Source organism: Haplochromis burtoni, unplaced genomic scaffold (assembly GCF_018398535.1).
Source record: "Haplochromis burtoni strain Fernald_Lab_line unplaced genomic scaffold, NCSU_Asbu1 Contig_426, whole genome shotgun sequence".
NCBI lineage: Eukaryota > Metazoa > Chordata > Actinopteri > Cichliformes > Cichlidae > Haplochromis > Haplochromis burtoni.
This window is the reverse complement of record NW_024582787.1, coordinates 8310-18301: the sequence shown is the minus strand read 5'-3', so window position 1 is coordinate 18301 and position 9992 is coordinate 8310. Positions and strand designations below refer to the sequence as shown.

The following is a 9992-nucleotide window of genomic DNA, read 5'->3' as shown; positions in this document are numbered from 1 at the left end:
CTTTTAATTGTAAAAACTATAGGACAGGTTACCTGGTAGGAGGTAACCTGTATCTAAACAACAGTGGCCTGACTCAGACTGATTGCAATCACTCGCAGACAGATTGCTAAATGTTTGCAAATAACTGTTGTCTAATATTTAGGAGCAGACATATTGCTAATATGTTTCAAGAAATCTGGGTCAATCTGTCCTGATGAACGCCACTCGTTCCTGACAGTCTATTGGTAAAGGTTATATTTTAGTTACATGCCGTGGGCTCTTTCACAGTTAATACAATAGAGCAAAAAAAAAAAAAAAGGAGGTCAGAACACTCAGACCCACAGTGCCCAAGGAAATTTTTACAGGATTGCATTCAAATTAATGAGACAATCATACCAAAAGCTTTTAATCTATTAAAACCAAGAGCACAGCAACTTAAATTTTACCCTCCCACCACCTCCACCATCACCTACCACCCTATGTCTTTGAATCACTCCTCTCTCTCTCTCTCTCTCTCTCTGTTCTCTTTTAAGTGACCCTACTTGTGACTTTTCTAATCCATTTTTGATTTATTCCCCCAAATTTTCAAAGGTTTTGACACCACCCATTTCAAAACAAAGGCTGGACAATGACATCCTTGTTTTATGCTAACAAGAACTTTCAATCATTCATTCACACTGATCCATGTTACCAAAGATCTGCAGGAAAAGTGTTTGTGGCTAATTTCATCACAGCTATAGAAGTGGTGTTTTTTTATAAACCAAATTCATTTAAACAAGCCCATCCATCCATCGATTCATCCATTCTCTATATTATAATATAGAGAATGGATGAATCAATGGATGGATGAATATAATATTCTAATCCCCAAGAAAAACAATGTGAATATCGTATTTATTACTTGGATTTTGCTGTGAACAAACTGTGACAGATGATAGATTTGTAGACCAATGTTTGTTTGCAATGACCATCAGGTATAACAACCTAATGGGCCTTTTATATGTCAGAGCATTGGGTCTGTCAGCTTCCTTAGAGCTCATCTGTATCTAATTTAATTCATGCCCTCAAACTGAAATGTTTAAAAAAAAAAAAAAGTTTGTGAGTTAAAAGCCCTTTCCATGATTTTTTTGGTTTATGAAAACAATAACATTTCTCAGCTTCCTGCTAAAAAGGGAAGGCCAAAAAGGCAAACTCCATGACCACTGCAGGCAGGCTCTATTAAGCAGCCTTTGCTGTTTGTGCAAAGTGAAGCTAAAACCAATAATAAAGCCAACAGCCAAAGAAGCTGGAGGATATCAATTGGCAGACAACACGCTAGCACTAATGATAAAAAGGCTGTTTTATGCAAACTAGAGAATCAAACACTTTGCCTTTGGCAATGTCAATCACAGAACCCCATCCTGCTTCTAGATAGAAGCAGCTGGAGGAGTATACACATCAGTTGCCAGGTTAAGTAGCCAAAACAGTTCTGGCAACAATAAAGTCTATTCCAGGTAATGACAGGGTTTTGTTATTTTATGACATAAATTGCGGGATGACAGGTACATTACGTCCGTAACAGCACATTTTACTTTCAAAACGATGGCATTTATTCCCGTGAGCTATTACAGGTAAAGTGTGCACACAAGACCTGGACTTTTGGATTTTCCAGTGCTGTAGCTGTCGGCATTTGCTGAAGGCACACCACAGAAAATAACCTGTATTTGCTCAAGATGAGAAAATTACAAATAAAGTAAGAACTGAAAAATTGTATTTCAACACTGGACTATTATAATGGTGTGTGAGCAACATGTTGTCCTGTTCTGTAGCTGTTAGCCAACTCTTACCGGGTGATTAGGACAGCATTGTCATGATGAGCCATCCCATTCTCTGGAATACTGTTTCCATCGCTGTGATGAGACAGGATGGACTTCTGCCACTTACAGAAACTGTCCAGAGACTTGTCAGCATGATGATTAATTTCCAGATTTGGCTGCAAAAAACAGACATGAAAAACAAAGTGATAGAAGAAAACGCAATTTCCATCAGCACCAAAAAATATTGGGTGATGCTAGATACGTGCGGTTCGTAATTATCCTCTGCAAATTTGAACTAAAATATTTACCATAGTTGGCAGTATTTTACCAGCAGGCATGTTCAAAAGGTTCTTCCAAATTTTGATATTTCATTTAAGCCCTACATTCATTTTCTCAACAGGCTTTGCTTTTTTTGCAGGTAAGAATGTGTTATTAACGACTTAAAGCTGAGGTTCACTCACTTCACCATCTCATGGTACAAACTGGTACCTTACAAAAGTACAGCCAGCTCCTACTTTTAACTTAAGTTGACATCTCTTCATCACAAACACAGATGTCAAGTCTTACCATCTTTCTTCATATTCCACTTTGGAAGGTTTTATACTATTTTTAAATAAAGGACTTTACAAGAGATACCTTTAATGTATCATGATGTTTTTCCCATGTTGTGTTGTGGCCATAGACATTATAAAGGATGGTTGCAGCTACCATGAACTCATCCATTGGTTTATTACGTCAAGAGGAGCAATTTTGCCTTCATCGACTTCCTGTTTTAAAATGAGTAACGTGATCAGCAGTAAAATTGCATCCTCGTTGGCCAATGACTTTTTAATCACAAGTCGAGCATACTTTGGGTAATCCTCCTTTGTGAAACACAGAATAAGCTAAATTTACAACTCAATGTTTTACTCAGCATGACTCAAAATGAGTGACTGAGCCCATATATACATCAACAAGGTTTTTAACAAGGTCAGGTCCAAGAGCAGGTTTAACTTAGAATTTTATAGGAATGCAAGTTTTTTTTAAACCACAGTTATTGCCCCCTTTATTTGCTTAAAAGAACGGAGGTTTAAGGCACTTCTCCATTTGATTTACGATTGATTAGCACCTACGTCCTGCTGTTTAAATGCAGGTTGATTGATCATTGGCAAGTGTGAGCACCTCTATAGCGGCAATTGGCAGTTTGCTGGCCTGGAGTATTTTGTTGTATGTTAACATTACACCACAATCAGCCCAGTGGATATCCCAGCTAATTCACCTTAAGATCAGATTGTGCAATCCTCAGAGAAATTGTAAAAAACCCAAGAGCTACATTTCAGACTCTACAGGTCTCAGTCCTTTGGACAGATGAGCCCAAATCTGAGACATTTGACCATAATGCACAATCCATCACTGGGTGTCAAACACAATAGAGATTTGACAGTGAAAAACTTTCTTTTCACATGACTTTATACCCAGAAACCTGGAGGCCTATTGCCTGCTGTCCAAAAAATAGCATTCACGCAAAACAAAAATGTAAAAAAAAAAAAAAAGCTCAAAACAAAAAAAGGGCACTGAATTTATTGTCATGCATTGACAGCTCTAAACACTGAGCCAAAGTAGAACGATTATCTGAATGAATTATTGGAGGAGTACTGTTAGGGGATCAGAGGGATGTTAGAGGACCAGATTTTGCAGAAGACATGGGTTTTGTCTTTGATTTAGGAGACGATGCAGTTGTAGTAAAGGTAAAACCATTTACAGCAGGAAGAAAAAGATGAGTCATAGGAAGAGCAGAGGACTTGCACTATTGGAAAACAGGGAGGAAAAGTAGCTAATGTAGAAGGACAACTGGGGACGTTATAGTGGAGTTTGGTAAATGCTTCCACTTCCATGCAAAGGGTCATTAAACTGTGCTGATCTCAGCTTACCCACCAAATAATTAGAAAACATTCTGCATGCAATGTGAATTTTCATAATGACTGATATACTAGTGCTGCTTCATATAATTTAAAGTTTGATTCCACTTGACATCATTTTTGGAACTGATGCTACAAAAAGAGTTGCTAGACCCTTTCAGAAAAACAGATGGTAGGAAGACCCTCTGTTTCTCTCATCACACATACATGCACATATATAGTACATGTACAAATGCTCAATAGAAGCTCCCTGAGGGAAGATACCTGAGCACAGCTTTCATGTGAAGTGGTGTCCATATGGTGAAGAGTCTTTCTACTCTCTACCCTTTCTACACAGAAGTTGCGTTATACAGTTATACACTCAATACAGGTGAGGATATAGATACTAGAAGACGTGGCTTAAAACAGAAAAAAAGAGACTTTCTCTTACCTGATCTTCAGTCAGAACAATCAGCCGGGTCACAATAATGTTCACAACATTTCCTAGGCTGGCATCACGGTAAAGTTTGGCAACCTGACCTCCAGAAAAGAAGAAAAGACACAAAGTCAGACAACTGTGCCACACTACTCTGCCTGTCCACGAATAACATGAGCAACAATGGAGAAATCCTGAGTGTAGACTTGACCGAAAAAGTAGGCTCAAACTTACAATATTCATTACGGACAGGATGTAGTGCTCAATGTCTTTGCGTCCGTGGTAACCGACCATCATTTTATCAGCGACCACAAGCGTCTCCACAAAGCGCTCAGTGCTGATGGATCGCTTCTGTCTGTGGGTGCTGTTTGACAGCTTGCTGTAGTTTTGGGGCGAAGGCGTGCTAAGCTGGCAAGGTGCACTGGTTTTAATGAGGTCTGTGAATGACAGGGAGACAAAGCCAGGTAAGAGTGAGGTAACAATCAGAAGCGTGACACATTATCTGTTTGAGAGAGAGCTGGTTTGTGTGTGATAGGTGCAGATATGGAATCTGCCACTTTGAACCTAGCAGCTAAAGTCTTTGTTTTATGGCCCAGCAGATGCTCTGGGAAAAAGCTATAAGATGCTGCATGTTAGGACATGCTGGCTTCCTGGTGATGACAGTCTTTGCTCTTTCTCATAAGACCCTGGCCGAATACCTAAATATCCACCTGGTTATTTTTGGTTCTAACTCAACGTATCTCAGCAAACAGAGCATTGGTGAAACTGAGAATTTTTAATTCTCAAGATGACTATTGGTCCTATAAATAGAATTTGTTCTTGTGTAAAGTCTTCTTTATGCACTGAAGGGCGTTATATGAAAGCTGGAGCAAGACTTTCTGTCACAGGTTGAAAGGTGTCCAGGCCAGGAGCAACTATAGCACACAAGAGGCCCGGTCATGTCTAACAGAACCTGGGCCTAGAACCAAACCAGCACTTCCTCTAACTTGCTATGTATAGTTATTCCTTTACGTCAGTTCCACCCACACAGAGTCCAACCCAGATGGAGGTTCACCAACCTGAAATGCCACAGCTGAACTCCTGGCTATGCTCTTGTGGTGAGGGAATGGCAGACATTTTATAAATAACATGCTGCTGTGCTTCTTCCAGGTTCCATTCACCAGAGGTGGTTGAGGATATGTTCTTTAAAGGCTCTATTAAATACTGTTCTTCCTCTGTTGTAATAACACCGTGCTTGTTGGGGAAGAAAATCAATGAAAAAAGCAGGTTAAAAACAGGAAACATTGGTACTAAAAGTACAGTCTTAAGAAAAAGCACTGTATTTCATAATCATTTTATTAAAGGAGCAATCCTAGTTTAGACACTTGTTACTCTTGTCTGTGCTCAGACAGGCGGACATGAAGGAAACTCAGGCATCCTTTGTTTCAACAGGTGAACATTTTCAAAATCTGCTTTTATGAATATATACGAAAAAAAAGAACAAACATTCAAGCTATATTAGAGTTATTGGTGAGTTCTGAAATCCAAGGGAGATCGTTTGAACCAAGCAGCCATGTCTCAAGGGAAAACTCAACTAAATGCCAAAAACTGCTTTTCATCCAATGACCACTTGAGGCTGGCTCAAAAAGTGACGTGCATAAAATGGTTTGGTTTTGTGAATAGTTTCCCACCATAACAAGTCTATGGTGGGACATTTTGTAATATAAATTATTATATTATGGCCATGGCCACCTTAATTGACAAGTGTCTACGTTGCTATATCCCGTCACTCTTTTGTAGGCCTTACTTCTTTTAAGACAAGTCACTGAATTGGACCTTTGGAGGTTCTGTGTTGGTGGCTTTTGGGAAATTTTAAAGATGAAATTATATTGTAATTATCTGATAAACAATAAAGCTTGCTGTGAGGTGCACACTGTCCAAGATGTTTGGGCTTCAGTTATGAATGGAGATAGATAATCAAGCTAGCTAGCGTTAGCTCATAACTTGGACTGGGTGGAGACCCAGTCATCCAAATTTGGTCGTTTCTGACTACAAAGAACAAACACAGCAGCTAAAACGCCAACACTCAAGCTTGACACTGATGTCATAGTGCCTGATGTCTTTTATTTACAGTGGACAGTTTGAACACAATGATTATTGGAAGCCATATCACAACTAAAGCCTACACACCTCCAACAGCCCTATTGTTTACCACTTCTGACTGACGGATTGTCATGCTGACATCATAACAAAGTCACGTCAGTTTGAATCTGGATAGCAGGTGTTCCAAACCTTAATTTTTAAAGTCTGAAAATACTGGGCACGTGTCAGGTGGGGAACATGTGAAAAAAGATTTTGCTTTGTAGCAAGTTGTAAAAAAGTACAATCCAGAATTTGGGCAGCTAATTAAAAAAACAAAACAAAACAAAACAAGATAGTCATTTTGGAGTGTCCCTTTAAACAACTAATACATCCCCTTATGTGACCTCTTGCTTCTCATTAGGGACATGTTTTCACATATACAATGCATTAGTCACTAATCTGCAGTAAAATTTAAGAACCCCAAACAATCAGTTACATCCAGACCAGCATTAAAACATTCTTCTCCCCCTGTCAATGCCCCCTCTGGAGCATAACCTAGGAGAAGTCCTTCAGAGTGGGTTTATAGGAAACACTGGCTTGGCTCTGTAAAACCCACAATAAAAGCAATTAACCACATATCACACTAGCCTACAGAAACATTTTTGATGTAGGGTTTTAATAGTGTGTGATGTCAAGATCTCAAAATGTCCAGACAGCTGATTACATTAAAGTACAGACACAGTTTTGTCCATTTTTGGTGATGTAAGAAAAAAAGGGCAAACACTAATTCAATTTATGATACTCAGTGCTATGTCTTGCCAACACATTTGGCTAAGCGTTTCCCCCACATGATTACATTTGCCAATAAGAAGCAGGGCCTTTTTCTTTTTTTTTTAACTTCTTTAGAGTTACTCTCGAGCATGGAGGGATAACAGCTTTTAAAATTTGGCACAATTCCGTGATTAGTTAAGAGGTACTGAACAGTCACACAGTCTGTGCTTAGACAGGATAATTAGATGCCTTATTAGAGCTGCTCAGTTTTGTTTTTGAACTGAAACCTGCACATTTATAGGCATATCATTCAAAGATCACACAAGGATCTGCTTAAGAAATGTGATCTCAACTACTCAAGTGTGACATCCAGCGCACAAGTGAGAAGAAAAGCACTGATGGTTATCACAATCAGATCACTGAGATGATGTGATTTTTTTCAACATAAACCTCAAGTCACTCCAAGCTGCCTGCAGGCTCAGTGCGCCATGCGGAAAAAAAGCCAAGATTCTCTTAAGCAAACTGCAATAATCTTGTGATAATATTCTGCCGAATCTACCAAAAATCTACCAGAACCACAACCTAGTTATATCTGACATAAACATGGGGGGGGGGGGGTTGTGAACCTTGTAGCACTTTGTACTCACCAGGCCTTTGCAGTTGCTGAGTGCCACTCTAGTTGTACTGTGCTGATTTTGCAAGAATCCAATATAGTGACAGTTATCTACCATATTATGCCGCCACTCCAGCCCTTCTTTACCCCAGTACTCCACTGTAAAATGTTTTGACACCAAGTGGGGGTTGAGAGTCAGGTTTAAGTGAAAGTGCTTTCCATAGGCTGACAGTCTGTAGAACAGTCGGGGCTCCAGTGGGTCTAACGCGGGCTGGGCTCCCATCATCGGATCCACCGCCCCCCGTCTCCGTCGGCCTGGCCGGTGGTGCTTCACAGTGTAGCTCAGGAATTCTCCATTCTCATCCACCCGCACCGGGACAGTCAACTGGTAGTGCTGCAGGTAGGACAGGAACTCCTCTTTTACCAGGAAAAGAAGAGAATGGAACAGAAATGAGAAGATGTTATGAAAATAAGCTGTTGAGTACAGCAGAATTTTTTTTGTCCATGTGTCACCACCACCATACCTTGGGAGTTGTGTGAGAGTTTGCTGATACTTTGAAATTCAGAAGCAGTCATCACCACCAGGCTCAGTGTCCAAGTCAGCGTCTTCCACAAAATTTCCATAATTCAGGGAAAGATGTGACATGGGGTAGGGGTAGAGGGTGCTACAAATGGATTAAAAGGACATAATGGGTCTGATGGCAGACCACAACAAGTCCATGGTGCGCCTCCTTCAATTAAAATGCTCTCACCGTGCTTGAAGGCTCATTCAGGTCTCAGATTTCTCCTGAAGATGAGCACTCCCACATCTCACCAGCCTCTGAATTCATGTCAGCAGCTCATACAAAACACTGTAATCCATCAGACGCAAACAGGAAGCTCTGTATCTTTGTCTTGACCAATCCATCTGCACTGCTGTGGAGAAAATTAAGCAGCGATTACCCAACGATAGCCCACTCTGTTAGTTGATTTATTGGTCGTCAAGTGCTAGATCAATTGGCTACTAACTATTCTAAAACTTTGTACTTATTTAATATCTGCATTTATATGCTTATACTGAGCAACTAACTATAGCAGGCTTGATGGCAAGCTTTGACTCCATCTGTGGTTTGTAATCAATGAATGAAAACGTAAGGCAACGCTGAACACCCCATATTACAGATTTCCACGAGGAGCACTGGTGTCGGTTCCATTTGTGCCAGTACCTCTTTAAATACACGGGTGGCCGTTTAATGGCTGATACGCCGTGACAAAAACGTGGCAATACAATACAAATGACGTGTAAAACCCGCGCTGGAACGGACGCATACATGTCAGCTGTGCAAGCTGATATTTCTGCAGATTAGTTTTACTCACTGACGCGCTTGAAAGCAGCATGTGCAAACTACAAACTGCAGCACACAAGCGGATCCAGGTGACACAGCGGTGACGATCCGAGGAAGAGACCGGACTCCAAACACGGGTAGTAGCCTTTTTGGAAAGGAGGGCTTTTCGCAAATGTTTCTTTAGCTGTAGCGCTCCTGCGGTCCAGACAGACAGACAGACAACGCTACCTACTTGGCCACTCTGACCCAGACAGTTGGCAGCCAGCCCGCATGCATTACACCGGTACCGCAAACGCAACCCTCAAGGAGCGTCTGCAAGTCAAAATAGACCGCAGCTTTTGTTGCTCAGGGGAAGTTTGGTTGGTTTGTTTTCAGCAGCCGGATAGGCAAACTTTTGCAGATGTGGACCTGTAACGCTGCGAACTTACTGTGCGTAAATGCTGCCTAAAGTACGCCTTTTCCACGCAACGACCCCCCCCCCTTAAACTCTCTCTCAGCTCTTAGTGGTAAAATAGCTATTTTAACATTTGAAATGTTCACACGAATCATCTCCGATTATTTTAAAGAGAAAAAGTAGAAAAAACATATAGTCTTATTCTCTTGACAGAGTAGATTTGAGCCCATTTACCATGTTCATCTTCATTGTCAGCTCCAATCCGAGTGTGCAGACAGAGCCCAGGACCAAATCACTTCTGCAGCTCTCAAGTTCCGCACACAGACCTCCTTTGCTCTCCTCTTTTCATCTCTTTTTGAACTCTGCCATCCTGTGAAGCCTCACTGAGATTCCCCCCTTCAGCCCAGACACCCGAGCAGCAACAGCAGCGGTGGTATCCCAGCCCAAGACTCTGTCTCACACACACACACAAAAAAGCAGCTTTTCCAAGTTTTGGATTTCCTTCCGCAGAAGGTTTTATATGTTCAGTCTATCTTTATAAAATAAAGTTTGTGTTCATTGTGGTCGCTCTTAAAACCTTAAATATGTTTCTAAAAAAAAGTTTAGAGAAGCTGTGCATCCATGCAAACACCAGAAAAAGTTGGCTTACAATTCTGGAGCTGCTCCTCCTCACTACTACACTGCAGAGAAACCGGGTATGTCCCAGCTCCGGGACATTTTTTTTGAAGGGGGGGGGGGGG

General features: G+C 40.9%; 1 protein-coding gene across 1 annotated transcript in view; it reads right to left on the bottom strand.

Annotated features, from left to right (window-relative positions):
- adamts6 (ADAM metallopeptidase with thrombospondin type 1 motif, 6) overlaps window positions 1-9466 on the bottom strand; it is a gene marked incomplete in the record, with an annotated part of 79016 nt that extends 69550 nt beyond the window's left edge. Inside the window, 8 exon segments of the mRNA XM_014341168.2 lie at window positions 1806-1951; window positions 4104-4187; window positions 4323-4525; window positions 5147-5321; window positions 7568-7950; window positions 8058-8198; window positions 8286-8448; window positions 8890-9466. Coding sequence (XP_014196654.1) covers window positions 1806-1951; window positions 4104-4187; window positions 4323-4525; window positions 5147-5321; window positions 7568-7950; window positions 8058-8157 — 1091 coding nt within the window.
- Between the last annotated feature and the right edge of the window lie 526 nt (window positions 9467-9992).